Source organism: Notolabrus celidotus, chromosome 19 (assembly GCF_009762535.1).
Source record: "Notolabrus celidotus isolate fNotCel1 chromosome 19, fNotCel1.pri, whole genome shotgun sequence".
NCBI classification, from domain to species: Eukaryota; Metazoa; Chordata; class Actinopteri; order Labriformes; family Labridae; genus Notolabrus; species Notolabrus celidotus.
In genome coordinates this window covers 12,341,151-12,360,683 of record NC_048290.1, presented here as the reverse complement: position 1 = coordinate 12,360,683, position 19,533 = coordinate 12,341,151, and the positions used below count along the sequence as shown (strand labels likewise).

Genomic DNA, 19,533 nt, shown 5'->3' with positions numbered 1-19,533 from the left:
CATATTGATTTAAATATTTAGTAATGGAGTTAATAATGAGATTAAAAAATGTTTATTGGAATTTTTTTTGGATTCTGACACTTTTGGATCATTAATTAAATATGCCCTGGGTCAAGTTGACCCAGGAACATTATTGCCGTCCCTAAGAAATGAACATAACAGGAGGGTTAATACCAATCTGTTAAATACTTGATTCTGGTTAGTTTAAAGCACCATAACAACCGTAATCAAGTCTGAATTGCAAGAGCTATTCAGATAAATAAAAATAAACATAAACAAACATAAATAGTAAGAGCGACAGCAGGGATAACCAGGTCACACGTGTTCAGAATCAGAATGCTGAAGTGAGTCTGGCAGATTTTACCTCTTCCTGTTTACACTGTGGCAAAAATGTTACCTTTTTCTTTTTTAGCTCCATACATACATCTTTTTAAATCAATACAATAATTTTCAGATCATAAGCGTCAACTTGTTTGTATCTTTAGTTAATAGCCAAGTATCTTTAGTTGGCGTTGGAGTCTCATCTTACTCATTCAGGATTCTATTACGCATAACCACCCACTCGTTATACATTATCCTGCACATGTCACATTTCAAATGTTTGAGTTGTTAGCTGGTTGTTAGCAGTTCCTTCAAATTTTTCACTTAACTTTTCACAGAATTTAATTTAAATACCTCTTCCTGACCCAAAGACATCTAGTTATCCATTATTTCACTAAGAGAAATTCAAACCATTGAATGTCTGTGCAGAACACTTTCTTTCCTTCTCTACTCAAGTATTCATCCTACTTTATCTCAGATTTATTTTTTGACTACTCAGAGGGATGATGATGAATCAGTATTAATATTATAGTAATTGCATTTATACTTGTAATTTATGTTCACATTGTCAGATTAGTCAGACCTGAGATTAGATTTTTGAGTGTTAAAGCTCCTTTGAGGATATTTTGGTTGCATAAGTCGCATTTTCATACACTTTAGTATCTAATGAATTTTCTCAGCTGCTCAGTCTGACTGTTGTATGATCCCCTCATGGCAGCACCTGGCGTCTGAGTCCGATCCAGGCGTCCTCTCTTCCCTTCAGGACTGCTCCTGCCACAAAAGCCTGGTCGTAGCTCATGTCAATGCTAGCCAGGTTTCCTCCCTGCTGGGCGCAAGATGCCTGAGCTGCATCCCAGGTTGCCTTCTCCTCCACCAGCTTGTAGCAGTTGTTGTACCAGGAGATGTAGCCGGCTGGGCAGGGGCTCTTTGTCGGGGGTGGAGGGTTGATGGTGCTGGCTGATGTGGACACAGATTGAGAGAAGTCTTTAAAATGAGACCTGATCAGGAGTTTGGATGCTGTGTATTTGATTTTAAGGCAGAAGAGTAACATCTGAATAATTTACTGACATTTCTTCCTGTAGCAAACAAAGCTGTGATTCTTATGGCAGGCGTCATCGTTCCACTTTCCGCTCACCAGGTAGTTGTGAGCCATTGCTACACAGTGCTCCTGTTTAGAGCAACAAAGAGAACTTTAAGGGATCTGACTTTACACCTGAGCATTTTGAAAACAGTCTTAACATGTGAAAATTCTCCTCACAGTTCCTCCTGCGTTGTTGGGCTCTTTGTCATTCCAGTTGGTGTACAGCACAGGACTGACCCCGTCGCTCCATGCATACTGATTCTCCAACAACAGATCTGACATTCCGATCCATGTGGGGAGCTCCAGGTCTCTCAGGTAACTTGCTACAAAGTCTGGAGGAGAGAAGATCAAAATGAAGAGAGCAGCCTCTTTGACCTCTGAGTCTTGGGCTGTTTTATTCCCACAGATTTAACATACCGTTCTCGTACTGGCTATCAATAATTGCCAGCTCTCCTCCTTGCTCTTTGCACCAGCTCCGAGCATCAGACCAGTTAGCTTTCATTTCACCTTTCTTTCCTTTGAACATGAAGCACTTGTTGTTGAACTGAATCCAACCTGGAGGGAGGAAAGTAAGAGGGTTAAATCAGATAAGATGGAAAATTCAAGTTTTATAATCAGTATCATGTTTAACACTGTACACATCACTTATCACAAAATAAATAATAATATTACACTATATTTAACAAGCAATAAGTAAGGTTGGATAATGCCTTTATAGAGGTATACTTAATTTCATATTGAGACATTTTTTAGCATATTTTCTGTTTAAATGTTCAGAAGTTTAGGATGGATTTTGGTATTATTCATTTAATTAATTATGCAATAATTCATGGTTTGCTTCTACACAGATGTGCTGTGTAGTTTTAGAAAGAAAGGTAGAAAGGTACTTTATTAATCCCCAGGGGGAAATTTTCACTTGTGCTATTTTTTAGACATGCTACACACAGTTTTTGGTATACATACAATCATGCACACACATGCAGTGAACATGCTTCGGGAGAGATGTCAGAGTGAGGATGCTGCCATCAACCAGCGCACCCCAAGCAGTTGGGGGTTCGGTGCCTTGCTCAAGGACACCTCAGCATTGCCCAGGCAAGTGAACCAGCACCTCTCCAGCCACCAGTCCACTTGCCAAACTTCGTCTATACTGGGACTCGAACCGGCGATCCCTTCGGTTCCTAAGCCAAGTCCCTTTAACATTAATGATTGAAGAGGTTTGGTTGGGGCCTTCTTTAAGAGGCAGAGCGATATGGAACTCTGTTAGTATTTCCAGCTGTAGGATGGCGAATATAGGATTGATATAAAACTAACTAAATAGTCTTTGTTCATTATTAACAAAGATGTTCTGCAGCCTTTGTTGACAATAAGAAGCCAGAATATAATATCAGACATACTCTCTGAAACATATCTATTCTGCTTGTATTAGAAAATAAAGATGTTATTTTTCACATTCAGAAGGAGTGTCTTACCTGCAGGGCAGTAGCCCTCCCAGGGCTGTGTGGGTGGAGGAGGGGTGTGGACATCTCCGGGGTACTTCTTGCAGACGTAACCTGCACCTGCTCGACCACAGTTGGCATCGTTCCATCCACCTTAACAAGCAGGAGGTTGTTGTATATATTACAGACACACATTATTACAAAAATAATAATCATTTGAAAAACAAACTACTGCTTTTTAAATGTATTTTTTAATGTGTGTACCTTGATGTCTGTTCATCTGCACACACTGCTCTTCTCCATTGGCGTTGTTGGGCTCACCTGGACCCCAGTGTGTGTATATCACTGGGGAGAAGTCCACCCACCTGTGCAAATAGTCAGAGAAATCTCTGAGTGGAACTAAGGTGTGCAAATCATTAAAAACAAGATGACATATGCTGTTACCACAGTGATTTGGATGATAGTTTACAGACTAGTTTCCTCAGCAAAACAATGCAATCAGGCTTTTGATATGAGCTCTCATCGGGTCTTATAGTTTGACAATTTTTTCATTATTAAAATGACTTCTTGTTCCCTAAAATTGGTTCAGTTATTCATGGTTTCTTTTGAAGCATTCGTCTCCAATGACGTTATTGTTACAGTTTTTCATTCTGATGCTCAGATTAAGACAATGCATGTCACATATTAAAAGGGGATATTTCCTTTTTAAATTAAACTCCAACACTTACCCGTATTGTCCACTTGCAATGCCAAACATCCTCATTCCAATCCAAGCTACAGCAGCCTCTCCTGTCCCTACCTGGAAAGGCAATACAAAATGTTTCACTGCTGCTCTTCACAATATATTCAACGGGGGGGGGGGGGGGGGGGGGGGGCAATAACATACCATGCTGTTAACATAAGCCTGCTCATCTTTGTTGAGGATCGAGACGAGTGAAGCCTTCTCAGCGTAGCAGCGCCTCATGGCCGTGTGGAAGTCCACCATATCGGTGTCGTTGTGGTAGTAGCAGATGTTATTGTTCTTTCTCCAGCCAGGGTTTGAGCCACAGTCAGGAGCTGAGGGTGGAGACACGAGGAAACAGACATGGTTCTGCTAATTTAAAAGCCTTCTTTGAAGTTACTTTTATTTTACAGTCACTTGTTTTGAATTATTCACACATATCAAACTGCATGCCCTTTGACCTTATGAGTATCACCACTGTATTTAGTGATGGGCAATGAAGGTGCAGGGAAAGTTTACCTGGAACAGGAGGAGGGGGAACTGGGGGCAGGATGGGCGTCTTTCCTTTCATGATCCTACAGATCCAGTCCTGGTGAGCATCACAGTTGAGATCATTCCACCACGCATACGTCCCATTGGTGCTGCTCACCATCTCCACACACTCCTCACGGCCCTCGTGGTTGTTTGGCTCCCCGGGACCCCAGTTGGTGTGGGACAGCGGCGTACCGTCGCTCCAGGAGTAGCCTACAGGATTAGAACATTGATTAGGTCTTTGTTCTCTGTTAGTGTTTCGAACTAACCACAAAGGTCCAACTGTGCAAATCACAGATTTTACTGACCTCCCTCTGCAGGGTTGTGTTTGAGGCCGATCCACTTGCTGGTGCCTTTGCTGTATAGAGCCAGGAACTCTTCCTCCTCCTGATTGTGGATGCTGGCGAGGTCAGCTCCTCTGGAGACGCAGTCCTCGTTTGCGGCTCCCCAGCTCTTCTTATCGGACCATTTCACATTGTGGAACAGCTGCAATGAATCAGCCAATTAGAAATCAGTACTGGCCCCAGTAGTGAAGCATGGTTTTTAGTTTCATTCAAGTTTCATTTTATTATATACCTTGTAACAGTTTCTGAAGTGAGGCAGAGCCGTCCAGCTCTCAGCACAGCCCTGTGCAGGAGGAGGAGTCGGGGGTTTTGGGGGTGGGGTGATATCAGGCCTGGGTTTCTCACAGATAAAGGAGTATTTCTCTGAGCATTGTTTATCATCCCAGAAACCTCCAACAGCACCGGTTGTCATCGCCACACATGTACCATCCCCGTTGTCTAAACACAAAAAGTACTTAAGTGTTAACCAACGTGTATTTATCAACCTGTGCTGCTTAATCTAGTGTCACGTCTGTACCTGGCTGTTCTCTGTCCCAGTGAGTAAAGGTCAGAGGTAAATCGTTGTCCCAGACGTAGTCCACTCCTTCACCTTGTCCACGAGCACGCAGGCCGATCCACCACATCCCAGTCCTTCCTGCCAGCGCCACTGTGAAATGTGACTGCTCGTAACTGCAGAGAAACACAGACGCACAAGTTATTCAGAAACTCCAGCCGACCAGGTAATAAAGATAACAAAGAAGGAATAAAAACAATATCAAAGAAAAAAAACTGTAACAACCACCACATCATGGGTGACAACTGTGACCCAGATTTCTGAAATCTGTCATTTAATGGTGGGTGACAACCAGAGCTTAGGTCTATTACCACCATCTTTTGAGGTGGAGTATGAATAAACTAACCAACTGCGTCACAGGACACACATCCTTGACATCCAAAACGTAGCACGGATGGGGGTTCATGCACACATCCTCAGATAAGATAAGATAAGAAAGTCCGTTACTCGTCCCACAATGGGGAAAGTCAAGTGTCACAGTAGCAAGTAGACAGTGCAAAAATATATATATATAAAGCAAACAAGAGCCTATAAAGTAACAATTATTAAAAAGTTATGAGGAATTATAATTAAAAGTAAAATTCAGCCTTCTAAAGATGGTTTTCAATCAATCAATCCATCAATCCATCAATCAATCAATCAATCAATCAATCAATCCATCAATCCATCAATCAATCAATCAATCAATCAATCTTTATTTGTATAGATCCAGTCCCCTCTTACTCACAGGACTCAATCTTATCTCATCTTCCACCATCCACCATGAGCAGTGCACCTAGCAATATTCATTTATTTACAGCGTCAAGGAAAATCTTCCTTTTAACAGGCAGAAACCTTGAGCAGAATCAGACTCATGTTAGACAGCCATCTGCCTCAACCGAGTTGGGATTGGAGTGACGGACAGAGGAGATTAAGAGAGAGAGAAAGAGAGAGAGAGAGAGAGAGAGAGAGAGAGAGAGAGAGAGAGAGCGCTGCTTTGATCAACACACAAACGTTATGATGGAGACACGCTCATAACATCATGAAGTTTATGTTTGTCTTAGTGTAGCAATGAAAGTGCTAACATGGTTGACAGGGACATTTGCAGTCAAGTAAACATTAACAAAGGATTGACAAGACAAAATCTTGATGGCTCTCAATGAAATGAAATAATTCACCACATTTCTAACCATCACTCAATTGTTTTTACACATTTCACCTGGACAAATATCAACCTCAGGGTGCCTGACAAAAAATGAGGAATCTATTTTATCAGTAGGATTTTTTTTCAGGTGTGTTTTCATTTCTGTAACAAGGTTCATAGTGGTGCATCACGTTGTGCACGCATAATTTTGTCCAGATTCAGGACTTACGCAACAAATATTAATTCTTAAGCCAACAGTGTATTAAAAGATTTGTATATTAAGGGTATATCTTGCTGATTGAATATCTTCGTCTTCCAGTGTAACTCACATGTCTCCAATATGCAGCAGGAAGCCGTCCTGCTCTGTGCAAAAGTCCTTAGCTTCAGACCAGCTCCTGGCGGTCTCCTCCAACCAGTAGCAGGCATAGCCGTAAGCATCCCAGCCCTGACACATAACACAGAGGTGAGGCTGTTGCAGTGATTTCTAATTAAGCACCATGCACTGAGGCATTTAGGTGTTATAACTTTGATCTGCATCTGGAGGGAATAAAGATATAAAATGGTTTGTTGAGTGTGTTCTACCTGAGGGCAGCCGTACACTGTGGGTTTCACAGAGGGCACTGGGTAATGAGCTTTGGGCATTTTGCATATGTAGGTGTTGAGTTCGGTACAGGACACGTCGTTCCATCGGCCGGTCTGAAACACAGATGAACCACAATGAAAGACGAGGTTGTGTATATTAGATGGTATATATCTTGTTTAAAATGTATTTGTGTGTAAGGTATTTCAAGTGTGTCAAAGACATCCTTCTCACCTGGTATAACATCTCCACACAGTCTTCACTGAACCCACCGTGGTTGTTTGGTTCACCTGGAGCCCAGTAGGTGAATGTCACCATGTGTTCGTCTGACCAGGTGAACATACCGGGAACGACCAGATCATTCAGACCGGTCCAAACATCACTGTCGGCTGTGAAAGAAAGTCCAGGAGAAAAAAAATCTGTTATTACCATTTTTAATTACCATATTTTACACACTCTCTTTGTCTGTCTTTTATCTTTTTCTTCCTTTTTCCTCTCTGAACTGACTCATAACCACAATCATTTTGATTTGATCAACATTAAAAACTGTACTGACTGTGTTGAAACTCTTTAACATGGGAGCTTAAAAGAGGTCATTTTAAGTGTTACCAAGACTGAAACTCTACCTCCTTTTTCTTTTTTGTATCATTAAACGTGATACGCTACGCTCACAGCACGCAGGCCACGACGTCATACCTAAGGTCTCTTAAAGTAGTATGGGAGGTAGAGTTTTCAGTTATCAGGCATCTCTCCTTTGGAATCATTTACCTGTCAGGGTGCACCCTCTCTACTTTTAAGATTAGGCTTAAAACTTTCCTTTATGATAAAGCTTATAGTGAGAGCTGGCTCAGGCTTGGACCAGCTCTTAGTTATGCTGCTATAGGCTTAGACTGCCGGGGGAACGGGCACATTGACACACAGGGATTCTATCTCACCCAGCAACTACTACCTATCACATCACTATCATCTCTCTCTCTCTCTCTCTCTCTCTCTCTCTCTCTCTCTCTCTCTCCTATATCCCTCTTTCCAACCCCAACTCGGTCGAGGCAGATGGCTGTCTAACATGAGTCTGGTTCTACTCGAGGTTTCTGCCTGTTAAAAGGAAGTTTTTCCTTTCAACAGAGGGTGCAAGGTGCTCTGCTCATGGTGGATTAAGTTGAGATTAAATCGAGTCCTGTTAGTCAGAGGGGACTGGATCTTATCGTGTCTTGATGTTGGGTCTTTGTTAATAATTTAACATAGAGTACGGTCTAGACCTGTTTTGTTTGTAAAAGCGTCTTGAGATAATGTCTGTTGTGATTTGGGGCTACACAAATAAAGATTGATTTTGTTCAACAGTTTTTTCTCAACCCTTACCCATGTACAGGTAGCTCTCCAGCCAGCTCTGCTCCGTCATCGAGCGAATCGATACGAGTTCAGCACCCAGGCTCCTGCATGTGCTCTGAGCATTACTCCATGTCTTCTTGTCTCCAAATGGTCTGTAACAGAACTCTCCAAACTCATACCACTCAGGTCCCGAACACCTCAGCTCTGCAGGAGAGAGGGATGAGATAAACTCCAAGATCAATAATCGTTAATGGAAAAACATGCTTGCATAAAGATCGAGGCTATGTGCTCAGATGAAAGACATTTATTTAAGAGACTATGAAAAAATCTCAGCTCACCTCCATCAGCAAAAGTGTAGGACACTGCATAGCTTCCATCATATCTGTAGGAAAAGCATAGTTTGGGATTTAAGGTCTGTTTCACCACACAAGAGACTACATTTTAGCAAAGAACGGGCCTCACAGTCTGTGAGTGTGTGCGACTGTAGATTGCACCAATGAAAGGCTGTTTGGTTTTGAACACAGCTTCTTACTGTTTGGAGGTGATGCTATTCCTAGTGGAGCCGGGATAAAAGTCCTGTCCTTCCTGTTTCAGCAGAGTACAATCTCCTCCAATTTCGTTTAATATCACTCCAGCATGGATAGCTGCAGCACAGATGTTTGAATCCTGTTTAAGGAAAAGCAAAGATGCATTTTTAAATTTGGCAGAATTAGAGTAGATGTCTGGTGTAAGATACTAAATATTCATATTCATTTCAAAAAATTAATTATAACAAATACTAAAACAGTGTGTTTGATTAGATTAAAAAGCATTTGATGAGCTGAATAAACATTTGGAATCAAGGTGTAAACAAACATTAAGTATGGCCTCTTATTATTCATTTATATAGAAGCTCTTGTGTTCTGTCCAGTTAGGATGCTTTGCCGAAAAAAAGGCTCCCTTAGTGTGAATGGATTTATTTGAGTGTATTATAACAAACAGAGGTTAAGTGTACTGCAAGAATAAGCTGAGCAAGTTTTGGTATCTTTACCTTAGATTTTAGTTTAAATTCTATCTCATAAGGGTAATGTCCCCTTTCAAATAATGCTCCCAGACCAGTTCAGACTCCCTTTATGTTATACCACTACTCCCTCCCTTTGCATTGGCAGAGTATCGGGTGCATGTTTTCATACTCAATCACAAAATCCTTCTTCAAGGTTTCAGGAAAGGGGTATCTTGATGGACTTAAAACCTCACTGCCCCCAGTGGTGACCAGTATCAGGATGACTCAGGATTGTGGCTCAATCCATGTGCAGACCCCCTTGGTAGCACATATTGAAAGGAGGCACTTTACCATACAACACAGGCAACGTCGGCAACCTCTGGTCTTTAGAATTAAAGCCAGTGCAGAAGTGCAAAAAAACTGCTGTTCCTTGATTGTCCGCTTGAGGCACCATAAGCCAATGAGACCCCATTAATATGTTTACAGCCTAGTGCTAAAAAGAGTTTTGGTCTGAATTGCCCACTTCTCTATTTGTACACACTGTTCAGGGGTAATCCTAACCCTAACCCTAACCCTAACCCTAATCGCAACCCTAACCATAACCCTAAGCATAACCCAACCCTAGTCGTAAAACTAACCCTAATCACAACCCTAACCCTAACCCTAATCACAACCCTAACCCTAACCCTAATCGTAACCCTTACCCTAATCGTAACCCCAACCCTAACCCTAATCATAACCCTAACCCTAACCCTAACCCTAATCAAAACCCTAACCCTAATCGTAACCCCAACCCTAACCCTAAATGTAACCCTAACCCTAACCCTAATCGTAACCCTAAACCTAATTACAACCCTAACCCTAACCCTAACCCAAATCACAACCCTAACCCTGACCCTAATCACAACCCTAACCCTAACCCTAACCCTAATCACAACCCTAACCCTAAAAGTAACCCTAACCCTAATCACAACCCTAACCCTAACCCTAATCACAACCCTAACCCTAACTCTAATCACAACCCTAACCTTAACCCTAATCCTAATAGTTACTCTAATCATAACCCTAACCCTAATCATAACCCCAAACCTAACCCTAATTGTAACCCTAACCCTAACCCTAACCCCAATCGTAACCCTAATCACAACCCTGACCCTAATCGTAACCCTTACCCTAATCGTAACCCCAACCCTAACCCTAATCATAACCTCAACCCTAACCCTAAATGTAACCCTAACCCTAACCCTAATCGTAACCCTAAACCTAATCACAACCCTAACCCTAACCCTAACCCAAATCACAACCCTAACCCTAACCCTAATCACAACCCTGACCCTAATCGTAACCCTTACCCTAATCGTAACCCTAACCCTAACCCTAATCGTAACCCTAAACCTAATCACAACCCTAACCCTAACCCTAACCCAAATCACAACCCTAACCCTAACCCTGACCCTAATCACAACCCTAAACCTAACCCTAACCCTAATCACAACCCTAACCCTAATAGTAACCCTAACCCTAATCAGAACCCTAACCCTAACCCTAATCACAACCCTAACCCTAACCCTAACACTAATCAAAACCCTAATCCTAACTCTAATCCTAATAGTTACCCTAATCATAACCCCAAACCTAACCCTAATTGTAACCCTAACCCTAACCCTAACCCCAATCGTAACCCTAATCACAACCCTAACCCTAACCCTAACACTAATCAAAACCCTAACCACAACCCTAACCACAACCCTAACCCTAACCCTAATCACAACCCTAACCACAACCCTAACCCTAATTACAACCCTAACCCTAACCCTAATCAGAACCCTAACCCTAACCCTAATCACAACCCTAACCCTAACCCTAACTCTAATCACAACCCTAATCCTAACTCTAATCCTAATAGTTACTCTAATCATAACCCTAACCCTAATCATAACCCCAAACCTAACCCTAATTGTAACCCTAACCCTAACCCTAACCCCAATCGTAACCCTAATCACAACCCTAACCCTAACCCTAACACTAATCACAACCCTAACCACAACCCTAACCACAACCCTAACCCTAACCCTAATCACAACCCTAACCACAACCCTAACCCTAATTACAACCCTAACCCTAACCCTAACCACAACCCTAACCCTAATCGTAACCCTTACCCTAACATTAACCCTAACCCTAATCGTAACCCAAACCCAAAGGGTTAGGGGTTAGGGTTAGGGTTAGGGAAGGTCGTAGAGAGTCATGGGTGGTACCGTTGGAAAGCCATTGGCTGAAAATGGTGGGGTAGAGCTTGGTCCCGAATCTGTGGGACTTCCGGTTCCGGAGATACGGGTTAGGGGGTAAGGGTTAGGGTTAGGGTTAGGGTTTAGGGTTTGGGGGGGGGGGGGTTAGGGTTAGGGTTAGGGTTAGGGTTAGGGAAGGTCGTAGAGAGTCATGGGTGGTAAAGTTGGAAAGCCCATGGCTGAAAATGGTGGGGTAGAGCTTGGTCCCGAATCTGTGGGACTTCCGGTTCCGGAGATACGGGTTAGGGGGTTATAGTTAGGGTTAGGGTTAGGGTTAGGGTTAGGGTTTAGGGTTTGGGGGGGTTAGGGTTAGGGTTAGGGTTAGGGTTAGGGAAGGTCGTAGAGAGTCATGGGTGGTACCGTTGGAAAGCCCATGGTTGAAAATGGTGGGGTAGAGCTTGGTCCCGAATCTGTGGGACTTCCGGTTCCGGAGATACGGGTTAGGGGGTTGGGGTTAGGGTTAGGGTTAGGGTTTAGGGTTAGGGGGGGTTAGGGTTAGGGTTAGGGTTAGGGTTAGGGTAAGGGAAGGTCGTAGGGAGTCATGGGTGGTACCGTTGGAAAGCCCATGGCTGAAAAGGGTGGGGTAGAGCTTGGTCCCGAATCTGTGGGACTTCCGGTTCCGGAGATACGGGTTGGGGGTTAGGGTTAGGGTTAGGGTTAGGGTTTAGGGTTTGGGGGGGGGGGGGGGTTAGGAATAGGGTTAGGGTTAGGGTTAGGGTTAGGGAAGGTCGTAGAGAGTCATGGGTGGTACCGTTGGAAAGCCCATGGCTGAAAATGGTGGGGTAGAGCTTGGTCCCGAATCTGTGGGACTTCCGGTTCCGGAGATACGGGTTAGGGTGTAAGTGTGAGGGTTAGGGTTAGGGTTTAGGGTTAGGGGGGGATTAGGGTTAGGGTTAGGGTTAGGGTTAGGGTTAGGGAAGGTCGTAGAGAGTCATGGGTGGTACCGTTGGAAAGCCCATGGTTGAAAATGGTGGGGTAGAGCTTGGTCCCGAATCTGTGGGACTTCCGGTTCCGGAGATACGGGTTAGGGGGTTGGGGTTAGGGTTAGGGTTAGGGTTTAGGGTTAGGGGGGGTTAGGGTTAGGGTTAGGGTTAGGGAAGGTCGTAGAGAGTCATGGGTGGTACCGTTGGAAAGCCCATGGCTGAAAATGGTGGGGTAGAGCTTGGTCCCGAATAGGTGGGACTTCCGGTTCCGGAGATACGGGTTAGGGGGTTGGGGTTAGGGTTAGGGTTAGGGTTTAGGGTTAGGGGGGGGGTTAGGGTTAGGGTTAGTGTTAGGGAAGGTCGTAGAGAGTCATGGGTGGTACCGTTGGAAAGCCCATGGCTGAAAATGGTGGGGTAGAGCTTGGTCCCGAATCTGTGGGACTTCCGGTTCCGGAGATACGGGTTAGGGGGTTGGGGTTAGGGTTAGGGTTTAGGGTTAGGGGGGGGTTAGGGTTAGGGTTAGGGTTAGGGTTAGGGAAGGTCATAGAGAGTTATGGGTGGTACCGTTGGAAAGCCCATGGCTGAAAATGGTGGGGTAGAGCTTGGTCCCGAATCTGTGGGACTTCCGGTTCCGGAGATACAAGTTGGGGGTTAGGGTTAGGGTTAGGGTTAGGGTTAGGGTTAGGGTTTAGGGTTTGGGGGGGTTAGGGTTAGGGTTAGGGTTAGGGTTAGGAAAGGTCGTAGAGAGTCATGGGTGGTACCGTTGGAAAGCCCATGGCTGAAAATGGTGGGGTAGAGCTTGGTCCCGAATCTGTGGGACTTCCGGTTCCGGAGATACGGGTTGGGGGGTTAGGGTTAGGGTTAGGGTTAGGGTTAGGGTAAGGGTTTAGGGTTTGGGGGGGGGGGTTAGGGTTAGGGTTAGGGTTAGGGTTAGGGTTAGGGTAAGGGAAGGTCGTAGAGAGTCATGGGTGGTACCGTTGGAAAGCCCATGGTTGAAAATGGTGGGGTAGAGCTTGGTCCCGAATCTGTGGGACTTCCGGTTCCGGAGATACGGGTTAGGGGGTTATAGTTAGGGTTAGGGTTAGGGTTAGGGTTAAGGGATGGGGGGGTTAGGGTTAGGGTTAGGGTTAGGGAAGGTCGTAGAGAGTCATGGGTGGTACCGTTGGAAAGCCCATGGCTGAAAATGGTGGGGTAGAGCTTGGTCCCGAATCTGTGGGACTTCCGGTTCCGGAGATACGGGTTAGGGTGTAAGTGTGAGGGTTAGGGTTAGGGTTTAGGGTTAGGGGGGGGATTAGGGTTAGGGTTAGGGTTAGGGTTAGGGTAAGGGAAGGTCGTAGAGAGTCATGGGTGGTACCGTTGGAAAGCCCATGGTTGAAAATGGTGGGGTAGAGCTTGGTCCCGAATCTGTGGGACTTCCGGTTCCAGAGATACGGGTTAGGGGGTTGAGATTAGGGTTAGGGTTAGGGTTTAGGGTTAGGGGGGGTTAGGGTTAGGGTTAGGGTTAGGGTTAGGGAAGGTCGTAGAGAGTCATGGGTGGTACCGTTGGAAAGCCCATGGCTGAAAATGGTGGGGTAGAGCTTGGTCCCGAATCTGTGGGACTTCCGGTTCCGGAGATACGGGTTAGGGTGTAAGTGTGAGGGTTAGGGTTAGGGTTTAGGGTTAGGGGGGGATTAGGGTTAGGGTTAGGGTTAGGGTTAGGGTTAGGGAAGGTCGTAGAGAGTCATGGGTGGTACCGTTGGAAAGCCCATGGTTGAAAATGGTGGGGTAGAGCTTGGTCCCGAATCTGTGGGACTTCCGGTTCCAGAGATACGGGTTAGGGTTAGGGTTAGGGTTTAGGGTTAGGGGGGGTTAGGGTTAGGGTTAGGGTTAGGGTTAGGGAAGGTCGTAGAGAGTCATGGGTGGTACCGTTGGAAAGCCCATGGCTGAAAATGGTGGGGTAGAGCTTGGTCCCGAATTGGTGGGACTTCCGGTTCTGGAGATACGGGTTAGGGGGTTGGGGTTAGGGTTAGGGTTAGGGTTTAGGGTTAGGGGGGGGTTAGGGTTAGGGTTAGGGTTAGGGAAGGTCATAGAGAGTCATGGGTGGTACCGTTGGAAAGCTCATGGCTGAAAATGGTGGGGTAGAGCTTGGTCCCGAATCTGTGGGACTTCCGGTTCCGGAGATACGGGTTGGGGGGTTAGGGTTAGGGTTAGGGTTAGGGTTAGGGTAAGGGTTTAGGGTTTGGGGGGGGGGGTTAGGGTTAGGGTTAGGGTTAGGGTTAGGGTTAGGGTTAGGGAAGGTCGTAGAGAGTCATGGGTGGTACCGTTGGAAAGCCCATGGCTGAAAATGGGGGGGTAGAGCTTGGTCCCGAATCTGTGGGACTTCCGGTTCCGGAGATACGGGTTAGGGGGTTATAGTTAGGGTTAGGGTTAGGGTTAGGGTTAGGGTTTAGGGTTTGGGGGGGTTAGGGTTAGGGTTAGGGTTAGGGAAGGTCGTAGAGAGTCATGGGTGGTACCGTTGGAAAGCCCATGGCTGAAAATGGTGGGGTAGAGCTTGGTCCCGAATCTGTGGGACTTCCGGTTCCGGAGATACGGGTTAGGGTGTAAGTGTGAGGGTTAGGGTTAGGGTTTAGGGTTAGGGGGGGATTAGGGTTAGGGTTAGGGTTAGGGTTAGGGTTAGGGAAGGTCGTAGAGAGTCATGGGTGGTACCGTTGGAAAGCCCATGGTTGAAAATGGTGGGGTAGAGCTTGGTCCCGAATCTGTGGGACTTCCGGTTCCGGAGATACGGGTTAGGGGGTTGGGGTTAGGGTTAGGGTTAGGGTTTAGGGTTAGGGGGGGTTAGGGTTAGGGTTAGGGTTAGGGTTAGGGAAGGTCGTAGAGAGTCATGGGTGGTACCGTTGGAAAGCCCATGGCTGAAAATGGTGGGGTAGAGCTTGGTCCCGAATCTGTGGGACTTCCGGTTCCGGAGATACGGGTTAGGGGGTTGGGGTTAGGGTTAGGGTTAGGGTTTAGGGTTAGGGGGGGGGTTAGGGTTAGGGTTAGGGTTAGTGTTAGGGAAGGTCGTAGAGAGTCATGGGTGGTACCGTTGGAAAGCCCATGGCTGAAAATGGTGGGGTAGAGCTTGGTCCCGAATCTGTGGGACTTCCGGTTCCGGAGATACGGGTTAGGGGGTTGGGGTTAGGGTTAGGGTTAGGGTTAGGGTTTAGGGTTAGGGGGGGGTTAGGGTTAGGGTTAGGGAAGGTCATAGAGAGTCATGGGTGGTACCGTTGGAAAGCCCATGGCTGAAAATGGTGGGGTAGAGCTTGGTCCCGAATCTGTGGGACTTCCGGTTCCGGAGATACAAGTTGGGGGTTAGGGTTAGGGTTAGGGTTAGGGTTTAGGGTTTGGGGGGGTTAGGGTTAGGGTTAGGGTTAGGGAAGGTCATAGAGAGTCATGGGTGGTACCGTTGGAAAGCCCATGGCTGAAAATGGTGGGGTAGAGCTTGGTCCCGAATCTGTGGGACTTCCGGTTCCGGAGATACGGGTTGGGGGGTTAGGGTTAGGGTTAGGGTTAGGGTAAGGGTTTAGGGTTTGGGGGGGGGGGTTAGGGTTAGGGTTAGGGTTAGGGTTAGGGAAGGTCGTAGAGAGTCATGGGTGGTACCGTTGGAAAGCCCATGGCTGAAAATGGTGGGGTAGAGCTTGGTCCCGAATCTGTGGGACTTCCGGTTCCGGAGATACGGGTTAGGGTGTAAGTGTGAGGGTTAGGGTTAGGGTTTAGGGTTAGGGGGGGATTAGGGTTAGGGTTAGGGTTAGGGTTAGGGTTAGGGAAGGTCGTAGAGAGTCATGGGTGGTACCGTTGGAAAGCCCATGGTTGAAAATGGTGGGGTAGAGCTTGGTCCCGAATCTGTGGGACTTCCGGTTCCAGAGATACGGGTTAGGGGGTTGAGATTAGGGTTAGGGTTAGGGTTTAGGGTTAGGGGGGGTTAGGGTTAGGGTTAGGGTTAGGGTTAGGGAAGGTCGTAGAGAGTCATGGGTGGTACCGTTGGAAAGCCCATGGCTGAAAATGGTGGGGTAGAGCTTGGTCCCGAATTGGTGGGACTTCCGGTTCTGGAGATACGGGTTAGGGGGTTGGGGTTAGGGTTAGGGTTAGGGTTTAGGGTTAGGGGGGGGTTAGGGTTAGGGTTAGGGTTAGGGTTAGGGTTAGGGAAGGTCATAGAGAGTCATGGGTGGTACCGTTGGAAAGCTCATGGCTGAAAATGGTGGGGTAGAGCTTGGTCCCGAATCTGTGGGACTTCCGGTTCCGGAGATACGGGTTGGGGGGTTAGGGTTAGGGTTAGGGTTAGGGTTAGGGTAAGGGTTAGGGTTTAGGGTTTGGGGGGGGGGTTAGGGTTAGGGTTAGGGTTAGGGTTAGGGAAGGTCGTAGAGAGTCATGGGTGGTACCGTTGGAAAGCCCATGGCTGAAAATGGGGGGGTAGAGCTTGGTCCCGAATCTGTGGGACTTCCGGTTCCGGAGATACGGGTTAGGGGGTTATAGTTAGGGTTAGGGTTAGGGTTAGGGTTAGGGTTTAGGGTTTGGGGGGGTTAGGGTTAGGGTTAGGGTTAGGGAAGGTCGTAGAGAGTCATGGGTGGTACCGTTGGAAAGCCCATGGCTGAAAATGGTGGGGTAGAGCTTGGTCCCGAATCTGTGGGACTTCCGGTTCCGGAGATACGGGTTAGGGGTAAGGTTAGGGTTAGGGTTAGGGTTAGGGTTAGGGTTGGGGTTAGGGTTAGGGTTAGGGTTAGGGTTAGGGTTAGGGAAGGTCGTAGAGAGTCATGGGTGGTACCGTTGGAAAGCCCATGGCTGAAAATGGTGGGGTAGAGCTTGGTCCCGAATCTGTGGGACTTCCGGTTCCGGAGATACGGGTTAGGGGGTTGGGTTAGGGTTAGGGTTAGGGTTTAGGGTTAGGGGGGGGTTAGGGTTAGGGTTAGGGTTAGGGTTAGGGAAGGTCGTAGAGAGTCATGGGTGGTACCGTTGGAAAGCCCATGGCTGAAAATGGTGGGGTAGAGCTTGGTCCCGAATCTGTGGGACTTCCGGTTCCGGATATATGGGTTAGGGTTAGGGTTAGGGTTAGGGTTTAGGGTTAGGGGGGGGTTAGGGTTAGGGTTAGGGTTAGGGAAGGTAATAGAGAGTCATGGGTGGTACCGTTGGAAAGCCCATGGCTGAAAATGGTGGGGTAGAGCTTGGTCCCGAATCTGTGGGACTTCCGGTTCCGGAGATACAAGTTGGGGGTTAGGGTTAGGGTTAGGGTTAGGGTTAGGGTTAGGGTTTAGGGTTTGGGGGGGTTAGGGTTAGGGTTAGGGTTAGGGTTAGGGAAGGTCATAGAGAGTCATGGGTGGTACCGTTGGAAAGCCCATGGCTGAAAATGGTGGGGTAGAGCTTGGTCCCGAATCTGTGGGACTTCCGGTTCCGGAGATACGGGTTGGGGGGTTAGGGTTAGGGTTAGGGTTAGGGTAAGGGTTTAGGGTTTGGGGGGGGGGTTAGGGTTAGGGTTAGGGTTAGGGTTAGGGTTAGGGAAGGTCGTAGAGAGTCATGGGTGGTACCGTTGGAAAGCCCATGGCTGAAAATGGGGGGGTAGAGCTTGGTCCCGAATCTGTGGGACTTCCGGTTCCGGAGATACGGGTTAGGGGGTTATAGTTAGGGTTAGGGTTAGGGTTAGGGTTAGGGTTTAGGGATGGGGGGGTTAGGGTTAGGGTTCGGGTTAGGGAAGGTCGTAGAGAGTCATGGGTGGTATCGTTGGAAAGCCCATGGCTGAAAATGGTGGGGTAGAGCTTGGTCCCGAATCTGTGGGACTTCCGGTTCCGGAGATACGGGTTAGGGTGTAAGTGTGAGGGTTAGGGTTAGGGTTTAGGGTTAGGGGGGGGATTAGGGTTAGGGTTAGGGTTAGGGTTAGGGTTAGGGAAGGTCGTAGAGAGTCATGGGTGGTACCGTTGGAAAGCCCATGGTTGAAAATGGTGGGGTAGAGCTTGGTCCCGAATCTGTGGGACTTCCGGTTTCGGAGATACGGGTTAGGGGGTTGGGGTTAGGGTTAGGGTTAGGGTTTAGGGTTAGGGGGGGGTTAGGGTTAGGGTTAGGGTTAGGGTTTAGGGATGGGGGGGTTAGGGTTAGGGTTAGGGTTAGGGAAGGTCGTAGAGAGTCATGGGTGGTACCGTTGGAAAGCCCATGGCTGAAAATGGTGGGGTAGAGCTTGGTCCCGAATTGGTGGGACTTCCGGTTCTGGAGATACGGGTTAGGGGGTTGGGGTTAGGGTTAGGGTTAGGGTTTAGGGTTAGGGGGGGGTTAGGGTTAGGGTTAGGGTTAGGGTTAGGGAAGGTCATAGAGAGTCATGGGTGGTACCGTTGGAAAGCCCATGGCTGAAAATGGTGGGGTAGAGCTTGGTCCCGAATCTGTGGGACTTCCGGTTCCAGAGATACAGGTTAGGGGGTTGAGATTAGGGTTAGGGTTAGGGTTTAGGGTTAGGGGGGGTTAGGGTTAGGGTTAGGGTTAGGGTTAGGGAAGGTCGTAGAGAGTCATGGGTGGTACCGTTGGAAAGCCCATGGCTGAAAATGGTGGGGTAGAGCTTGGTCCCGAATTGGTGGGACTTCCGGTTCTGGAGATACGGGTTAGGGGGTTGGGGTTAGGGTTAGGGTTAGGGTTTAGGGTTAGGGGGGGGGTTAGGGTTAGGGTTAGGGTTAGGGTTAGGGAAGGTCATAGAGAGTCATGGGTGGTACCGTTGGAAAGCCCATGGCTGAAAATGGTGGGGTAGAGCTTGGTCCCGAATCTGTGGGACTTCCGGTTCCGGAGATACGGGTTGGGGGGTTAGGGTTAGGGTTAGGGTTAGGGTAAGGGTTTAGGGTTTGGGGGGGGGGGGTTAGGGTTAGGGTTAGGGTTAGGGAAGGTCATAGAGAGTCATGGGTGGTACCGTTGGAAAGCCCATGGCTGAAAATGGTGGGGTAGAGCTTGGTCCCGAATCTGTGGGACTTCCGGTTCCGGAGATACAAGTTGGGGGTTAGGGTTAGGGTTAGGGTTAGGGTTTAGGGTTTGGGGGGGTTAGGGTTAGGGTTAGGGTTAGGGTTAGGGAAGGTCGTAGAGAGTCATGGGTGGTACCGTTGGAAAGCCCATGGCTGAAAATGGTGGGGTAGAGCTTGGTCCCGAATCTGTGGGACTTCCGGTTCCGGAGATACGGGTTGGGGGGTTAGGGTTAGGGTTAGGGTTAGGGTAAGGGTTTAGGGTTTGGGGGGGGGGTTAGGGTTAGGGTTAGGGTTAGGGTTAGGGTTAGGGAAGGTCGTAGAGAGTCATGGGTGGTACCGTTGGAAAGCCCATGGCTGAAAATGGGGGGGTAGAGCTTGGTCCC

The 19,533-nt window shown here is 47.3% G+C and overlaps 1 protein-coding gene across 1 annotated transcript in view; it reads right to left on the bottom strand.

Annotated features, from left to right (window-relative positions):
• LOC117830865 (macrophage mannose receptor 1) overlaps nt 1-19,533 on the bottom strand; it is a 42,201-nt gene that overhangs the window by 5,223 nt on the left and 17,445 nt on the right. The window contains exons 27-44 of the mRNA XM_034709173.1: nt 8,549-8,682; nt 8,355-8,398; nt 8,047-8,220; nt 6,925-7,079; nt 6,693-6,806; nt 6,440-6,555; nt 4,952-5,103; nt 4,667-4,872; nt 4,399-4,576; nt 4,079-4,303; nt 3,725-3,894; nt 3,567-3,637; nt 3,103-3,203; nt 2,872-2,991; nt 1,820-1,957; nt 1,580-1,734; nt 1,390-1,489; nt 1,043-1,278 (exon numbers count right to left, since the gene is read on the bottom strand). Coding sequence (XP_034565064.1) covers nt 1,043-1,278; nt 1,390-1,489; nt 1,580-1,734; nt 1,820-1,957; nt 2,872-2,991; nt 3,103-3,203; nt 3,567-3,637; nt 3,725-3,894; nt 4,079-4,303; nt 4,399-4,576; nt 4,667-4,872; nt 4,952-5,103; nt 6,440-6,555; nt 6,693-6,806; nt 6,925-7,079; nt 8,047-8,220; nt 8,355-8,398; nt 8,549-8,682 — 2,589 coding nt within the window. The remainder of the gene's footprint in view (nt 1-1,042; nt 1,279-1,389; nt 1,490-1,579; nt 1,735-1,819; nt 1,958-2,871; nt 2,992-3,102; nt 3,204-3,566; nt 3,638-3,724; nt 3,895-4,078; nt 4,304-4,398; nt 4,577-4,666; nt 4,873-4,951; nt 5,104-6,439; nt 6,556-6,692; nt 6,807-6,924; nt 7,080-8,046; nt 8,221-8,354; nt 8,399-8,548; nt 8,683-19,533) is intronic.